The 20,299-nt window shown below is 36.5% G+C and overlaps 1 protein-coding gene across 1 annotated transcript in view; it reads right to left on the bottom strand.

The window, feature by feature from the left end:
• LOC118181527 (uncharacterized) overlaps positions 1–20,299 on the bottom strand; it is a 218,835-nt gene that overhangs the window by 126,658 nt on the left and 71,878 nt on the right. Inside the window, exon 13 of the mRNA XM_085809773.1 lies at positions 14,960–15,024. Coding sequence (XP_085665899.1) covers positions 14,960–15,024 — 65 coding nt within the window. The remainder of the gene's footprint in view (positions 1–14,959; positions 15,025–20,299) is intronic.

Here is a 20,299-nt window from a genome sequence, read left to right as displayed (position 1 = left end):
CAAGTTACTCATCTATAAGACCATGATACGTCCCATTGTTACTTACGCCTGCCCCGTCTGGGGATTTGTTTGCAAAACAACATTAAATAAACTGCAAAACAGTCGAAACGTGACTTTGAGACAGATTTCTCGAGCACAAAGATTCTATCGAAATGTATAAATCCACGAAGAACTCATGTGTGAAATCGATCACTGTATGTATGGCAAAAATTTTTTTAAAAATTGCTTTAGTAAGAAATAGTTCATGACCTGCTTTAAATCAGGATCCAGATTACGTACATAACACACGACGGCCAGATGCCGTACTTAGAGATCTGAACTGATTGTATCTTAATGTACTTAATACTAGTGCCCCCTTCCTTACATTTTTGGCCTAATGCCTTCTAAAAGAATGATCCTCTGAACTGAGTCTTTCCCTTCCTACATATCATTTTTGTCTTCTCATTCACGTAACTTGAATTATGCTGTAATTATACATTTTATTATCATGATTTGAAGGTATTTGGTTGTACTATTTTATTCTGTCACTTGTGGATTGGTCGCATAAGTGCACCCATTTATCGAAACTTCGATACATTTATTAAATTTTTTGTATTATTGGAACAAAGCCTGTGGTTTTATTTGCCCTGATGCTGACCTTTCTTACAGCCAATCGCAAGATCTCCTGACTCCGAAACACCAAGTGACCCCGCCAAAACAGCTTCTCTATCACAACTAAACTGCAATTCTGAGCTGTGACAGCGAGGGTGAAGGTCGCTCTTTGGATAAGCAGTGCTACTTTGTTTTGAGTTGACCCAGTCCCGTAGTCGGTAAGAGAATAAATAGTTACTTGCAGAATAGTTACCCTCAGTATAGTAATCCGGTCCCTGCGACGATTTCACACTTTGATAAGCAAAGCCACGAGCTAGGCTTAGTGGATGTTCGGTTCGACTCAATGCCATAGGATTGCTTTATCACGTCGTTTGCTCTAAAACGCCTGATTGCTTATCGATGTTGGTTTAGCATTGATTTGTTTTATTTGATTTTTGCTGGATTTTGCTCACTTTTTTACTCCCTACCATGCAATGTAATTATCACAGTCACGCGTTAGTCAGGAGCCTAGTGAGTTTTCCGCCTGCCCATCTGTCTGCCGGGACGCCGTCGAGCGGGCGCGGGTTTTTATGAGCGTTTCTGGGTGCTGCAATCTTCTTTTTCGTTTGGATCATGAACAGAGTAAGGCTAGTTTTTCAGCAGCTTTTAGCTGAATTGGATGAGGTGCGCAGCGTTGCTGGTACGCTTGCGAGCGATAAGGAACGCGATTATAAATTTTATCAACAAATGCTAGCATGTATTGATAATTACATTGCATGATCAGATAGCGTTACTACACATAACACTGATGCACATAAAGATGACATGAATGCTACACACAGTGACAACGATCGTTCCCGTAGCCCTATAAAGATGAATGAAAACTCTCCGGTTAATTCGGATCATGAAATAACATTAGATCAAGATGTAAGCTCCGATGAGGAATATTATAGGAAAAGGCGAGGCGATCAAACTGTACGTAGTCGTAGTGTTAAGGCGACGGTGAAAAAATCAAAACAAGATCACAAAGCACTTGATATAAGTAATTTATTTCCCTTAACTAAACCCGATATTGCACCCGCTAAAAGCAACACAAAGGGTATGAGTAAAAATAAAAATGACTAAATCTCCTTCTAAGGTGACCAATAATGACGAAGATAAAATGAATAACGCTAAAAATTTTGATATTGAAGAGAATGCAGGAAATGCAAAGACAGCTGATAACGAAATAATGGACACTTCCTCCGCTGCTAATGAGCAGATTAACACATTCAATTCTTGTGACAAAAGCATCTAATGTCGTTTGCCTTTTTCTTTTGCGTTGTTGTCTTAAAAGTTCTTCATAAACGGATAGAGCATCTCTAACACCACGCCTTACTTTTGAGCTCCTGTCAAAATTCGGATCATTTTCAATGAATTGATCCATTATTTCAGTTATGGTAGACAAACTCCTCTTTACAAACGCCATCGAAAGTTCTTTTTGCTCTTCTTCTGAATCACAGCTGTCAACATATTTGTTTTCTTCTTGTTCAGTTAATTCCTCGAGCTCATCATTAGAAAGACTAGCCGCTGCTTCTTGAATTATTTCTTTGACATCTTCCACATTTACCCCTTCAAAATATGTCTGTACAATACCGCACCAAACAAGAAATACAAGTACACTCTTTCGGATATGTATTTGAAACCTATCGCTGCATAATATTTCGGGGAATACCCGTTGCTGCGAGCGATTTCGTGGAATCCCCGGGTTGAAATAAAAGAGCGCTAAACCGAAACAGCGCTAAACGAAACAGCGTTAAGCGGGATCTTACTGTAATCGAAAATAAAATATTTGCGCAGGCTTTATCCGCTGGCCTCTATACGGACACTATCAAAGAAGCAGAAAAGGTTTTCGAGGATTTAGCGGAATTAGTAAGTGTCATTAAAAGCTCCGGCTTCTTACTTTCAAAACAATTACAACAGGCCAAAAATTTAATTGATGAAACTCCCAAATCCGGCGAACATAATGCCCAATAACACCATTACTAAAGCGCCCATCAGATTAGTGTATTGGAATGCGTACAGCATTCAAAATAAATTAACGGAACTAGACAATTTTCTATTTGATCATGAAGTTGACATCGCTCTGATTACGGAGACCTACGCTACTCCGTGTAGAAACATAAAGATCAACAATTTTCGTGCATATCATTGTGACAGGCTGAGTCACAGAGGGGGGGGGAGTTGCGGTCAGTTGTGTGTCTAAAGAAAGAACTGTGTTGGTGTCCAAAGAAAGAAGCTGCGAGAAAATTAATCTTACTGATTGGAACCTTTTCAAAGACATTTTGCAGGTGAACCAATCGAATATTGGAAGTCTAAGGACCAGAAATGATATAGATTTAGCCATTGATATTTTGACAGACAGCATAAACACTACAGTTAATAACGCCTCTCGTCAGGTTAATAAGGAGCAATTTGCCGGTAAGCTGCTGAAGAGCATTAGGGACTTAATTAAAGATAGAAACCGACTAAGGAAAAGATGGAATTTGACTTGGAGTCCTCTGGTTAAGAGAGAGTTAAATCAATTAAACAGGCTCATTAAAAAGAAAATTACCGAGCATAGAAATGAGGTTTGAGAAGAAAGGATCTTGAATTTAAACCCAGAGGACGGTTCGCTATGGAAGTTTATTAAAAACCTTCAAAGTACTGCTACTTGTAACAGGCCCATTTATACTGACAACAACATTGCCACTACTATCAACGCGAAAGCACATGTACTGGCGGAGCACCTAGAACAGCAGTGTATGCCAAACCGCATCCCACGTAATATTGATTTTACCTACGAAGTTTGCTATTATCTACGCGACTGGCTAAACGCGCCGACAGTCAGAAATCTCTCAAAATTTGCATCGCCCTCTGAGGTACAGGATATTATTAAGAAATTAAAGAGACCAAAGGCACCTGGCTATGACACGATTAGTAACACGGCTATTAGAAATCTGTCTGTCAATTGCATCACGATGTATACTAGCATCATAAATGCAAGTTTAAATTTAAGTTACTTTCCCGTCAAATGGAAGCATGCGAAGGTCATATTTCTTCCAAAGCCCGGCAAAGATAAAACAAAACCTGATGGATACAGGCCTGTCAGTTAGTTTTCAGGCTTCGGTAAGATTTACGTGAGTGTTAGTGTATTTAATTATGGCAAAGCACACGAGGGCTATCTACCTAAGGGGAGGACTTTCTAAGGGAATCTGGCTCGTATACACGTTACACATGGGGAAAACCACGAAAACGCCCATGCAGCCAGCCCACTCGCGTGATTCGAACCTCGGACCGAACTACCAGTGTTCAGCGACTTTACCGCTCGGCCGCTGGTGGGCGCGGTAAGATTTACGAAAGAGTTATATTTAACAGATTAAAGCCTTATTTAAACGTCCTTCCCCCAGAGCATTTCGAGTTTCGAAGCAAGTTAATAAGGCTTACAGAGTTTTGCGGAGACACACTTCATAACAAACAGAATGTGGCAATCCTCATGCTAGAAGTGGCGAAAGCTTTCGACCGCGTCTGGCATGAGGGACTTATCTACAAATTCCTGAGCGGTGTGGAACCGTAGCCGGAGGGCTTGTTTCCCCCCAGTTTGCTGGGTAACGGCGCACTGCGACGGGCTCGCCCATGCGACTGGTAGGAGCATTAGACGACCGGTGCTGCCTAGTGAATTCCAGGTGATGCGCTGCTCCTCTGGAGGGTAATAGTGGAGGTTGAACCTCCACGACGTGCCCAAAGGGGGAGTAGACCTGTAGTGTGATTTAGTTCACAGGGCAGGGAAGCCTAAATTGTTGTTGTTATCTACAAATTAATCCATTATAATATAGAGAGTGAGCTAATTCAGCTCATTGCGTCCTTCATCCAAGATAGAACTTTTACGGTGGCTATTGAAAAAGATCACTCCAGCGTCAGTTCAAATAATGTAGGGGTCCCTCAGGGATCCATTTTAGGTCCAGTTTTGTATCTACTGTTTGTACTAGATTTTCCTAGGTCGCAGCTAGATACCAATTTCTTCCTGGGACGTTACGCGGACGACACGGCCTTGGCCGTTAAGTCCGCAAATGCAAATTTTGCTATTCGTAAGCTGCAGAACATCATGCCTAGCATTGAGAACTGGTGCACAAATTGGAGAATATCCAGAAACACCCAAAATCTGACTTGCTTATAGTACGACAAAAACACACCAAGACGCCTGTAGAGGAGAATACTACATTATTTAATGAAGTAGTCCCAAAAGTTCGAAAAGCCACCTATCTTGGTATAGTAATTAATGAACAACTTACCTGGAAAGACCACATCACCCATGTTTGCAAAAAGGCGTTCCATGTTATTAATACCTTAAAGCCCCTTCTAGGGAAATTTTCAAGTCTTGACCTAAGAAGAAAGCGTTTAATTTACCTCACTACTATTAGGCCAGTCATCACATTTGCATCGCTTGCTTGGTCGACGATACGTAAAAATGATATTAAAATGATGCAACTAATACAGAATAGAGTGCTTCGTACTATTATTAACACACATATGTATGTTAGTAACTTAACTCTTCACCATGACTTGCGGCTGGATACACTTGAGGAGCACATGCGCAAACTTAATAGGCACTTTTATGATAAGGCACTTAAGTGTGATCACATGAATATTTTCCCGACTTTCAACTACGTCATATTAATGGAGGATAAAGACCTACGTCTATTCGCGACCCACCTCTGTAACTCAAACTTCCCCACTTGATAATTTCGTATATATTTGTAGATAGTTTGTATTGCATTATATGACAACGTCTCCACCTCTGTCCATGATCCTTGGCTCTCCTGACCGAATGATGCCGGTCCGCTCTTTTTGCCACTTCCTATTTACGTGACGATTGATTTATCGTGATGTCGCCATTGTGGCTAGTTTGATAGAGCCTTATACGCAGTTCACAGGACTGCATTGCCGGCAATAACCTGTCAGTCAGTCAGTCAGTTACACTGCCTCACTCATTTGAGCCTTGACTGTCATACTGGGCCAATTCGATAGCCTTACAATCAATACTCCTGTTGCGCCTTATACCAATTTTTGGACTTATTGATTTGCTATATTACATTTCATCACTTCTAAATTGCTCTTCGTTATGGATTTACTGCAATGCTGTATTTATATGATAGGCCTTTTAATATTTTTCATAGTCTAGGATAGGGCTCACGCCCAGGAACCCGTGCCTCGTGGTCTACTGCAACCTACGAATCTGTTCTGCATTAGTCTACTTAATGCGCCTTAGAAGCACTTTACTTTATAACACCACGAAAACGATGTGCGAATCGCACGTTACTCTCGGCGATCAGTTGGAGCTTCATTCGAATAAATTCTGACTTGCAAACATGTAGCTACTAATTCATTGCTTTTATTAAAGCAACGAATGATGATGGCTCATGAAGATTGCGGTCACAGAAGAATACATCAGAAATGTCTAGGAGTGTAAAAGAGTAACAGTACAGCAAATGCTGTACAAAGTGTGAATGAAGTATATGGGTGAGGTATTTTAAATATTCGCCAGTGTCAGCAATGATTCTAAAAATTTAGACAAGGCGGCCTTAGCTTACGACAGCCGCTGCGAGCATCCTGTCGCTTTTAATAACGATATGTTGAAAGCTGCCACCGAAAAGATACCCAAATGCAACTGCTGAAGAATTGGTAGAAAAGGTTAAATCATCATTCAACTGTCCATCGCCGTGTGTAAGTTTGGCAGGTAAGTTCTACATGAGCCTACTGACGCTAATCTAAGAGAACGTGTGAAAATCTGTGCACCCCTTTCCCACGTGGAAAAAAATTCTCCTTTTTTGAACCGTCATGGGACTGGTAATGAAAGGTAACTAGTGTTTCGAAGCTTGTGAAGTTTTATTGGTGGAAATAAATACAATCCCCAAAAGGTACTTGAAATAGACCTTCAGGAGTTTTACTCCAGTAAGCAAGTTATTTGTTTAGGAAAGGCATTAAAACCTATCAAAGAAAAGGAAGAATATTACTGATTCACATGGAGAATACATAGGTAATTAAATTAGTATGCTATTTTTTTTTAATTCTTCAAAACCTATTTAAAAAATGACATTACTTGTGGATGACCTGGTATAATGTCAAACCAGCTTAATGCATTTGGATTTAATCAAATTAGATAGAGGCACTTTTGCAAGTTACCTCATTAACACTTTTGCATTATGTCCACTCCAGTAGACAAAAGTTTAAATTTGTTTATTCTTCTGTGAATGCCTTAATATATTCCATTCCTGCGTTTATTCATACTTTAATATTAGAACTTTCAACTATCGATCATACATGGCTGTATAGCATCACTAAGTAGAGCATTACTATTTGGAAAATGGCTGCTAATTCTGTTTCCAAGTTAGTTCAATTTCTCATAGTAAACATTATATAATATTGCCATTTTTTATTCATAGTTAGTAATTTTAAGCATTATATTTTAAATGTCAGTTTGAGAAAATTGTGGAGTGGTAGATAAAGATCTACCGAAAAGAGTGAATTGAAACCCAAATGTACTGCTTATCAAGCCAAAACACTACTGGAAATGTTAATGTTTGGCAAGGAATTTCTAGAACATTTGGCATTTGAATCCAATAGGTACAGGTTACAAAATCGTAGCAAAATGAATTCAATCACAATTGACGAAATGAAGGTATTTTGGGGGACCTGCATGTACATGTCAGTTGTAGATTTACCATTTAGAAGATGGTAATGATCACTGCAAACAAGGCAGGAAATGATTTCAAATGCAATGACCGTAAATCGTTGGGAAGAGATTTGTATGCATGTACGTATATGCATGCTGTCCACTGTAGTGAACAAACTGTAGCAATTATTTAAAACGAAATTTGAATAAAATTATTTTTTTTGTTATTACTAAGGTTATTTTAACTAGAAAAAATACAAACATTTTCATTTAACTTCTAGATTATTTGTATGCAGCAAAGAGTTAATTGAGAGTGAAGGACAAACTAAAAGCGTTATAATGTGATTTAAACTTGTTTACCAAAAACGAGATGATATTTAGCAAGAAAAGCATTGAAAAATATTTTAAATCTTCTTTGTTACTTTTCATTTGCCATCATCTTATGAAACTGAAAGTTGGAAACATCACATGCATCATTAAGGTCCCAAGCAGAAAATTATAGTACAGAGATATGAATAAATACTTGACAATATCCTTTAAGTAGCAGAATTTTTTTTTTTGGAAGGGAGGAGGATTTCGGATTACAGGAATCCCAGAGGGCGCAGCCTACTGAGGCGCTCAGGGGAAAGTGCTGATGAGTTAACCTACTCATTATATCACAAGACATTTCAAAACCTGTTTATCGTAAACATGTACTCAATGAAGTGAAAGAAACATTTTGTTCTATCAATTAGGAAAAATATGGTGCTTATGGTATTGAATACTATGAATGTTTAGAAAGTAAAGAACACTTGCTAATAATGGTCTCTTTATTGTTTTTATAAAGTTAAAAATTAAGGAAACACTATAAATACTTATACATATTTGCTTTCTGTCAATGACAAGGATGTAGTCATCCTAAATTTAAGGACAACACTATAAATAGCGATGAACGCTCACATTTCTGTTAGTAAAAATCACTGCTGTACACATCATGAATCTGACTCAGATGTATCGCGATCCAGCACTTCCCACCAGTTTGGGTGGAGTGAGTGCTTTGCATCGTGCTTTAAAAAGCAATCAAGAAAGCAAAGAATCATATACTTTACACAAGCCTACTCAACGAAAGTTTCGCTGCAATTACGTCCGCGTCAGAATATCTGCTCAGTTTCAGTCTTACTTGGCAGATATGCAGTCTCTTGCCAAGCACAATGATCTACATAAATATTTACTAACACGTACTGATGTGTTTTGAAATATGCTTGGGGCCATTCGACTTGAAGACAAAATAGGTCAGAGTGTCAAATCAGCTCCAGAACATACTTTTCGATGAAACCACATGCATTACAAATCGACAAAAGAAAAGAATGTAAGAATAAAACCGTTCAAAACTATCTTAAGGAGGAAAAGTTCTTTTTTTCACAATTCAAGAGCAGCACAATGAAGGCAAGCATCATCGAGTGATTTAACAAAACCCTTATAGAACCATTAGAAAATTTTTGCCGAAGAAAAAGTGAAAAACATGCAATGCTCTTACGGGGCTAGAACCTGGACCAAAGAATATGTATTGTTAAGAAGGAAAGCTTCGCAGCAGCAGGAGTGGCTACCTAAGAACAGAAAGGGACACAGCTGCACATGCGTGAAATATCTGTTGCCAAAAAGTGCCAAAGCTGGAAGCTGATGTCGAAGTTCGAACAGGTTCGACGGTCACGTTTATCAAGAGTTTAAAGCTGTGTGACTCAATTTTTTTTCCCCTACATATTGACAGATATAAAATCAGACATCAAACTGCGATATGGATAATACAAGTTCTACTAGTAAAGCAAAAAAACACGAAAATTCGAGTTTAAATTATCGTGAAAAGTCAAAGAACGATTCATGTTAACCCGTCTTCCTCAATTTCCTGTACACGTGGCGAAGATAAATCTCGGCCAGATAGATCACATAAAGGGGAAATTCTCACCAACACGTTCCGTCACCAAATCCCTTGGCGAATTGTCCCTCTTCTTTCTAGCGGCATAGAAGACAAACTGGTTTACATTACGTCTATGGAGCCTTTCCTTCTTTACATAGACTTTCTTTGCCTGGACCTCTCGAATATGCGCCGAATGTGCTACCGTTACACCACGAAGGAAAGAGGAAAAAATACCTTATATACTCCCCCCTTTTAAAGGGTCACAGGGGATTAGGGGATCTAATCGCCAAACCCTGGTGGTGATGAATTACTATCACCACCTTTTAGCTCGTGCGCCACATTCGAGTCATTAGGTTATTTTGAACCTAGAGACATAACATGGAGCTCTCGAATACAAGCCGTGTGTGCTACCGTTGCACAACGAAGTCATGCTGGAAAGAGGGAGAAAATACCTTATGCACTCAATATCAAAATGTGGAGGTATTTCAGTGAAATAAAAAAGTGTCATTACGCTGAAGTAAAAAAATTAAATAATTCACCTGGAACCACTCCATTCAAACTGAATTAGTGAATGTCAATAAACACAATGAAAAACAAATATAGAATCAATTACATAAAGACCTACCTAAATTTCAACTAAAGTTCAAAGTGGGAGATAGAATGCATGTTGAAAAATTAAAAATGCTTCTTGATAAAACGGTACGAAAAGAATCGGACGAGAGAAATCTACAAGATCCATGAAATCGTGTTGAAATTTGGTATATTTGTTATAAGCGATAACAACGCCAAATGTGGTTTACGCACTTTGTTAAGATTAATTTGAAATAATGGACGATCACTTTTTTTCCGCTCGTTTACAATGAAAAAAAAGGAAAGGAAAATAGGTTGCTATAATTTAAGAATTATTCTTGGTGCAAACTGAAAGAAATGTGCCAACGTAATTGTTTTTTAATTTCTCCATAATTTTCGTGCCAAATTTTACAAAATTTAATATTTGGTTATAATTTTAGTCGTAGAATCGAAATATGAAAAAAAATTGGCATGTAATTTCAGAAAAAAACCGAAATTGTGTCAAAATACCTATATTATAACAGTGGTATATATAAATCTGATATATATCCTAAGTCGCGCTTTCGAGACATGAAAAACGAAATTTGAATTTCATCATCCAGGGTGATGTCATGAAAAGGAGGAAACAGGCTGTAACGTGTCCTTGAGAATGCAGTAATGGCACCTTCCGCTAAGCGCTTCAGTAACCTCCGCTCTCTAGAATCCCTGATCCCTGCCATCCAATACCCCCATAATTACTAATTTACACATAGCCCAGCTTTCTGCTTGTAGATATTTACTACACGAAGAATCACTTATCACTGAGGGTATTTGAACATCTCACTTTTGCACAAGAAACCAAATTTTCTGTAAAAAAGATAGGGGATTACCAGAGAAGAGAACTTGTTAACTTTTTCCTCGTCAACATTTCTTAGCGTATTTAACTTAGATCTGTAGTCATCGCCAAGCCTAATGTCACAAGGAAAGGTTACCATACTATTTGTTATTCAATTACTAATATAAAAAAATTGTTTAGACATAGCGGCATGAGTCATTACTCAAGTTCTCATGTATTGGATAATCATGTGGTGATGAAAGCAAAATATAATAAATAATAATTCAACAGCTTGGCATCAGGTGTATAAAATACTAGCACGTGTAAAATCAATGATGTTCCTATGTAGAATATTTCAGTTTAAGATGTATGCCAAGCAGATATGCAGCTACGGAGCCCAATTATTGATCTCGCAAATTTATGCGAAAATGATTGTTTCTTCAATAATGAATTATTTTACTTAGTGCGAATGTGAAATTAAGAATTGGAACTCCACGTTTTATTATAGGAGGGAAAAAATGAAATGCACATGCATAAAGCATACAAAAAAAAGTTGTTGTTGGCTTTGAGGTCCGGATTTTAGATCATTCCGGATATTGGGTGTCCAGATCTCTGACTTTGTACTGTACTTATTAATACACCTGAACTGAGCTTTCACTAATGAAGGACATCGTCCAATATATTATGGAAAATTTAACATTAATATATATCATAATATAAGCATTTTTATGTTCGTGTTGTAAAATCAGAGAGATTTACTAATATTATTCTGGAATCCATATCAGAATCATATATAGACTTGACTCAAAATATATGGCAAGCGGAAAGCTTTCTTGAGAGTTTGGTGATATGAAAAGAGAGGTGGGAGACACTTTTGAAAGCCCTATACTGCTGTTTATTAGTGTCGCCCAAATGGCATAGTGGTTAGTGACGCTGACTGTTGTACCGATGAGGCCAGATTCAAATCCCAGAGAAAGCATGGATGTTTATATGCATGTAGTGTTTGTGCAGGAAGGGGAGATTCAAAATACATGATGAACTGAAAGCCTTCTCGAGAGGTTGGTGGTTGGAAAAGAGAGGTGGGAGACACTCTAACCACCTCCCCTGGGGCATTCTCCCTCATTCTTCTTTTTAAAAACATACTGAGAAATTATCCTAAAATAACTTTAAGTGCAGACTAAACAAGAAAAAAGAGTGTCTAATATAACTAAATACAGGGTGTTCTACTTGAAAGGGGGCCGGGGAAAGTGTAATAAAAAATCTCTACAACAAGAGGAAATGAAACCAAAATTTTAATTACACATCTTTATGTTTGAGAAATGAAAATGCATTAGAAGAAGTGCTGGAAGTGATTCTTCTTCCACCTGTATTTGAGATAGGATAATTTCTCAGTTTACAGTTCAAAACAGCACTGCATGTTCGCATAAGCTGTTGCCAGAGTATTTATTAGGCATCACTGCCTGGATTTCATTGCAGATATTCTGACGTAATACATCAACGGTTCGTGGTTTGTGCTTGGACGCTACCTCTATAGCGACCCCACGGAAAAAAGTCAAAGGGGGTCAAGTCTGGAAAAATGATTCCATAGCAGTGATACTCTCTATAGATGTGTGGCATGTTGCCCCATCTTGCTGGTGCCTTTGTGTCAGCTCTTTATGATCCAACTGGTTCACAAATTCATGACACAGTGCCTGGGCACACTCCACTGGTGAAAGTAGTGTCAAAAAATTTACCCAATGGTACGTCGCTGTGATAATGCACAAAACATGCCAGTCTTCAATGAGAAATAGAAACTTTGAACTACAGCTGAAATCGCAGTCAATCCAATGAAGGAGTCCTATGACCCGAAAAATTTCAACAAGGACAATCATGGATATTCTGAATGTTAATGCACATGGATATGAGGGAAAAATGGGCACATTGAAGGTTACGACAGATCTTCTGATCAAGTATGAGTGAGATATTTTACCTCATCATTCTAAGTATTTGAGATCTGGTGGTCTCAGGTACAGAGTCCACCAGACCTGAAATACTTACCCAGTTTGAAAGAACTCAAGAGTAGACTGCATGTTTCTTCCTGAAAGAGGTTTTTTCAGTGATTATGGAAGGCATTTCAGGACCTGAGAAAAACTAATATCTTGCAAGGAATAACAAATCTTCTGAGACAGAAGACTACATGGAGAACATGCTTGAAACAAAATATAACCAGAGAGAAGAGAAACAATTAGAATGCTTTATTTCTTAAATCACGTCTGCATTTTCTGTGCTGTCCTGATGGCTATTACATGCTCTAAAAATTACAAGATCATTAGAGTAATTCAGAGAAACAGAATTATTTGCTACTGTGTTACTTACTCTGATGATTAGAGAGCAAAGGACAGTTTGAAATCGATTAAATTATTGCACACATAAAGCAAATTAAGAAATTAAATTAATAAAGAAACATGCTGTTGCATGGTTTCTGATGACGGGATGGCATGAATGTTTGTATGCATGTAGTGTCTACGAAGCAAGGGGAGACTCAAAATATATGGCAAGCCGAAAGCTTTCTTGAGAGTTTGGTGATAGGAAAAGAGAGTTGGGAGACACTGACCACCCCCCTGGGTCATTCTCCGTCAAAACTGAGGTGGGAGTTTAATAGTTATCTAAGCTCAGGAATACCTCAATAACCTGTGATAGTACTGACGTGCTGGCTTAGTTTCTACCTGTACTGTTTTGCTTACAGTGTATACAACTTCTAATTTATAGATGCTTAATTTAAGTTTTATGTGTCTAATTAAATTGTTATTATTTTTTAATTAATTGTTATTATTTTAGTAATTTGTAAATTGTTATTATTATAGTATCTGTAGATGATCACTTTGCAACTATTTAAAAGTATTCAGGAAATTGAATACAGGCTGTTAAAGTCTGTCAGATTATGGTGACATTTTGAAATTTCTGGTTAATTTCAAAATTTCTAGAAACACACTTTCAAGGACTTAAGACTGGTTTTTCCAAATATTCATTCTCATTGCTGGCCATCTTTGTGCAACAACATAAATAGGGGGCTGATTCTATAAGTTTTTATTTAAATAACTCAGTCATCTTATTATTTTGGCTTTATTATAACTTATGATTTTACCAACTTCCAATGGAATCCATTGTAATTTAATGTGTTTCTAATTCTGAAGTTGTGAATTTCAACTGCATTGAACCTTTATTTTTTAAGACTGAATTTGTAATGTCCTTTCCTACGTTAAAGGCTCGTTTACAGTAGCAGAATGTTACAGCTCAAGAATCGTGCATGAACTTAATGGCTTTTTAATGAAATTAAATTTCATTTGCTAAGAAAATACATCACAAGATTAATGACTCAAATAGGTGTAGTCTCAACTTTTAATTTTATGCAATTTTAAAATAGCATCAGTTTCTTAGTACAAAGTCAATTATTTGCTTTGAATGTAAACTTCAAAGAAAACGCCCAAACTTCAAAGATCGAGGATTTCTGAAATTCAGATTAACATTTTAAATCTAGTAAGATGACATGAAGACATGGCAACATTGTTGTTTTATTTATTGTTTAAGTCAGATAGAAGAATAGTAACCCACCAACAGATCTGGTACAGCCTACAACAGATCTGGTACAGTAGGCAACAAAACTTTACAATTTAGAAGCAACACTGGGCAGCAGAATTTAGGGTGGGAATTTTTTCAGTTTCATCTAGTCTACTTGTAATGGTTTGTATAACATCCAAAATAGAAAAAATCATTGAATAATTCCTTGACTTCATTAAATACTTCATACAGGTTAGCAAAGACAGTAGAAAATTTGAGCTATATTGTAAGTTTTTCATCAAAACATTGAGCCTGTCAGAAAATTTAGGTTTATTTGGTCTATTCATCAGGGAAATACTATTGTTAGGAGTCTTGTTTGAATTAGAACAGTCTAATCAGAAGTGCCAAAATCCGTTTCTGTTAGATCTACATAATAAAATATTTATTGACATCATATAGAACTAGCATTGAAGATGGAATTATCCAAGCAAATTTTAGTGGAATCTCTAGTTGGGGAACAACATAGTACACCAAGCTATTTAGCATATAAAAATATACTCATGTGTCATACCAACAAACAAAATTTCTCTCATTAAATAAAAAATTTTCACTTAGCTTCCTTCAGTAAATTACACATATTTAGTAAAAAATGAAGTTAAATAAAACCCAGTATCTTATTCTTAAAATGACTTTTTCAGTATTACATTTAATTAAACTAAGAAGAAACCAAATAATATTGCCATTTACAATTTCAAATGCAAAGTACCCTAATATAGCTTAACTCGGTTCATCAAACATTCTACAGAAACATAAAATGCAGTAGATGTGATTGACAAATGGATTACGAAAATATTCAAAGCAAATAGAAATAGGTAAAATCTACCTGGATAGTTCAGCACTTGCTTCTCTTACTGTTTTCATCAAATCCAAATTGTCTGCTCTCAGAATCTAAATTGAAAGCCCAAATTTAGTAATTCAATTATTTCATAACATTGATTTCAAAATTAAAAACGCAATTTTGCACCCTAAGTGAGTTTGTAAGTAAAGAAGAATTTGTTAATTGTTAAACCATTGCCGTATAATTGGAAAAAAGCCAAATTCCGAATTTCAAATGAAAAGATAGTATGCATCTGAAAATTCATTGCATTCCCTTAAATGAAAGATGCACGCAAAAATTATAAAGCAGTTCTAAAATTAGCTTTCAGATTAAAATTTCTAATAAAGAAATATGAAATTCAAATAACTTCTAGATTGGTTCTAGAGCATTTCATATAAATATTTTGAATAAATTTGAAATTGAATGAAAATAACATCTTTAAAAAAAATTGAGTACAACATGCTCTGGAAAATGTTAGGACATCTTCAGCATTATGCTCATACTTTACAAAATTTACTGTATCATCTGTACTTGGAGTTCCTAATTTCCCGTAAAAGACTAAACTGAACAAAGTACCTTGTTTTGCTAAATTGTGACTGCATACATGTAAATGTGAATTCATATTTTTACCAATATGGGATCTGGAAAAAGTTTAGTGAACATAGCAACAACAAATAACTGAGGGAAGTATAGAAATATAACAGTTTAGTTTAAGGCATTTCACAGTTTCTGAATCATTTCAACCGTGCTGTGTCTAACGACTTAAATTTTAATTGTCATACAGCAATACTCATGACAAACATACTGATTTTGAAGCTGATTTTACCATGAAGGAGAGAAATTCTACTCCTCATAAGCAACTCTTCTGCAAATATACTGGTTATCAAAATTAAAGGATAATGACAGAAATAAAACATCTGTGGTACTTCATGAAAAATTATTAATAGAAATTAGTACAGAAGCTTTAGTTAACATAAACTAAATGTTTATCAGTTGATTATTCTCAAAATATTGAAATTAAAACTCTATTTATGGGAAAATAGAAAATAATGGAAAAATTAAGTCACTTCTTATGGAAACAATTTTTCTTTAATAAGGCGTGTAGCTATCTTGGTAGAATATGCTTACCTCACATACTGATTTCATAGACTTTAAGAAAGTGTTGATCAAGTCTGGTGGAACAGCAAGCAATTCTTCTAAAAGTGTACTCTTAAGTCCTGGAGGGTTTGGGAAGAAATTTGGTGCACTGAAATTCGGAGGTATAACCACACATGTTCATTCAGATTTAAGTTAGGTGAATAAGGTGGGCAACCCATTTGAGTTATATTTTCTGTTAGCAAGTATACTGATACCACATGTGCTTGATAAGGTCAAGCACTGTTGTCCATTAGCAAAAACTCTGGGCCAATAGCACCCCTAAAGAGTCTAACATGGGGTTTCAATACCTCGGATACATATCTCCGAGTCATTACAGAAGCTCCTAGAAAAGTATGTTGCTTGATAAGACCATTTGTCAGGATTCCTCCCTAAACCTTAAAACCGCAGTCATGGAAACAGGATATTTCATGGACAAGGGAAGGTAAGTTGTATGTTCCTTCTTCTATTCAAGATCAAAACAGGTCTAGAATAACTGTTAAGACTATATCTCTAAACAATATTTGGGCCCAGCCGTCTTGGCTCCATTGAACATGAAGACATCACCAGTTTAAAGGCGCGCCTTTGGAAGCCGGAGTGAGTGGGACACAAACTATTGTTTTTTTTTTTTTTCCCTACATTTCAACCTTGTTAAGCCTTCGTGTAGCAGTAAAATGGCTAATTCAAGTTCCTATGGCAGCCTGAAGGTCTAAAATAAAATCTCTTGTAGTTGCTTTCAGGTTCTTTGAGCCGGCAATGACAGAAAACGGTCTTCTGATGCAAATGTCCCCTTTGACCAGGCTGTCTATCAACTGATCTGATGCTAAAAAAGAGGCTCCAAACTCTTGATACGGCACTCTGAGGGATATTCAAATCTTTGGCAACCTCCATTTATATTACACCTCCATCAATTCAACAAATTTATTTGGCACTTTTGACCTTCACTTAAATGATGCCTTTGAGCCATAACTACTGAATACTGATTACTGAGCAACCACATTCACTTTAAACAGTACTACTAACCAGAATTCTAACACACATCCACTGAGCACTACATTGTCAATCACCGAATTTGCATGTTTCTGGTGCTGTGCAGAAGTGCAATTTTCTGTTCAATTGCATTTAATTAATATAAATAATTACAGAATTAGGCATCAGCTGCTACATTAACTTGGCGAGCGTATTGTTTCTCATTATTCTTTAATTTTTATGGCCAGTGTACTAATCAAGATGCAGCTTCTTCAGACAAAAAAGGGCCCACCAGCGACCGAGTGGTAAAGTTGCTGAACACTGGTAGTTTAGTCCGAGGTTAGAAACCCGCGAACGGGCTGGCGGCATGGGCATTTTTGTGGTTTTCCCCATGTGTAACATGTATACGAGCCAGTTCCCCTTAGAAAGTCCTCCATGAAGGCATCCCTCCCCTTAGGCAGATAGCATTCGAGGCTTTGCCATAAACACACACACTTAAGACAAAAAATTTATAGCTCCTTACATATTGAAAGGCTATAAATACATGAAAAATCAGGAAATAAAATGCCATTATCACTTATCGCCTCTTCCCCAACAAAAAAAAAAAAAAAAAAAAAAGTATTACATTAGACAAACTATCACATATCACTGACTCTAACAGGATAAAGTTCTTTGAAGCAATGGAGAGAAATTTTACTTTGGCTTGTTTGACTGCAAGCAACACAACAGACAAAAACATCAGAGAAGATGAGTAAAAGTTTTTGTAAGTATCAACAAGGTGGTGCAGTTCTAACCTTATGGAAATATTTAATACAATTAATAAAATATCATTACACAAAGTACTGAATACCTTGAATGCCATGAAGCATTAGCAACTCACAATGCAGTAACTTGTACAATTATTCAATTCTATAAATGAATTTCCAGCTCAGTTTTAAGTAAAATACTCTACCTCACAATGAAAACTCACCCTGACAATGGCTGCTTCCACTGAATATCTTAAGAAAATCACAAACTGATAGTCTATTGAAAATGCTGTTCAACAAAAATTATGAGCTTATTCATAGGTAGTTCTATCATTACAGAAGTTCAACTAAATTATAACTGTCTTCAGAGAGACATTGCTATTACATATCTACAATAAAATATAATATATATACATAAGCAAACCAAATTTTTTTCATCTATGGATTGCTTTTATTAATAAACTAATTTTATGGTTAATTGCAAATAGAATGTAGTGATCGCATGGTGCGAAAGACCTCAGAGGTTTCGAGTGAGTAGTTGCTTTGCTTGTGTTGCCAGCTATTAACACCAGTAAGAAGTGCTGCAATGCACGAGTTCCACATGTCTTGAAGATGGTAATGACCTTGGGATTTGATCCTGGTTCTGTTTAATGCGAGTCAAATTCTCTACCACTAGCGCAAAAGAGCTCCCATGCACCAGGTTCAAGAATTCCAATTCTTTTGAATGTGCAAGCACTGAGTTGTTCTCAAGATCACTACAGTAATTTAAGCCAATCAATTTAAAACACACATAACACAGACACTTAGTGAATATTTAAAGAATAGCCAAAACAGGTCAAGACAGAAGCAATCTAAACACTCATGAAAAGTTAAAATCAGAACCAAAAGTCCTAATTAAACTTCACAGATTGTGATGACTGTTGAAGACTTCAGAGAAATGCAAGTCATCCTTTCAATGTTTCTAAAATTTTAGCAGAAGTAAAACTGAAAGAATAACTGAAATAATGACAATCATTAGGGAAGAAAAAATTATTAATTTCTCCCATTTCAAAGTTTATTTTCTTAATGCGAAATTTCAAAATGTTCCGATTCTTCAGTGATATACAATGAATCATTCTAAAAAGGAAAGTTAAAATTTACACATGGATTAAAAGACATATATACTATTTAACAAATGAAATTCAAATTTTTAAAACAGAAGGCAAAATAATTTGAAAATTGGGCTTATGAAGCAAAGAGTAAAATTTGTAACTATTAGAAGAGAAAACTCGATGAAAATGAGATGGAAAAATTATTTCAAAAGGTTTACCTATAAAAAAGGAGAAAGATTTTTGTCAGTAACAAAACCTCTTAAATAATTAAATTCACAGTAAGAGATTATGAAGAACAAATATAAAATGCACAAAAAATGTAAGAGCTACCCTTGCTAAGAGAAAAATAAGATTTCACATTAGAAAACAGGTAAAACAATATTTTTTTGATAAACTGCATGCTGAAGTTGAGGAAAAGGAAGAGAGATGACAGATTCAAGAATGAGTTAAATAATGATATTAATGGATTTTGTAAATGAAAAAATATTTGTTAAATCATCATTCTTAACAATAAAAAGTAGCAGCTAAGTGGAAAAACACTACCACCAGGAACAACACCTGGAAAATGTAGGTATTTCAACACCCAAGTTCAGGTTTGGAGACATAAAATTACTATCAAAGATTTTTTTCATGGGGAGCCTCTTTCAGTGCTAGAATTTCCATGAAGGTCAGTATTTAAACAGGAATCAGCAACCTTCATAAAAACATGCCTAAATCATTACAAAAATAGGGGATCACTTTGCTAATTTCATTAATATATAAGCAGAGGATGAAATAAAATCACAATACCCATCAAAGCAAATCATTGCACTTGCACTGCATTGGATTATGATTCTAGAAGTATCATGAAAAAGCTGTTTTTAATAACCACACCAGCCATTCTATATTGTTGCATTTTTTTATTCTTCTGACACCAGTTGTTGCGTTATTTTCTTCCTTCATGTTCGTACGGGGTTCATAGATTTGGAGTGAATAACGATGACATTTAATGAAGTATCGAAACACACTTTATTGGCCAATATTATCAGGACAGCTCCAAAACACGTTTTTACAGTTGTCGATGAACTACTATAAGCACGCTGACACGTTCAGTGACACAGCCTCCAGGTTATCAGGCTATCACAGTGGAAACAGCTTCACGTCAAAGCACCAGAGTACAGCTCCTGACTCTGCTTGGTCGTTCTCAAAACTCCACGTACTCTTAAAACTCTCCATGCCACAACTCGCAATGCACTCGACGACACACAGAGCACGGCTCCCGACTCTTCGGTTCAGTCATTCCCAGAGCTCAACACGCTCTCTTGATGATGCACTAACCGCGATACATTAAGAAACTCTTTCAGTGCACTCAATGACCCACTCGGCACTCTCTGCCCGGCTGTCAACTCGATCGACTCCGCACGGAT

This window comes from Stegodyphus dumicola, chromosome X2 (genome assembly GCF_044657685.1).
Source record: "Stegodyphus dumicola isolate Sdum_Otavi_A_Nest chromosome X2, ASM4465768v1".
Classification (NCBI taxonomy): Eukaryota; Metazoa; Arthropoda; class Arachnida; order Araneae; family Eresidae; genus Stegodyphus; species Stegodyphus dumicola.
The sequence above is the reverse complement of the archived record's forward strand: the minus strand, read 5'-3'. Positions and strand labels throughout refer to the sequence as shown.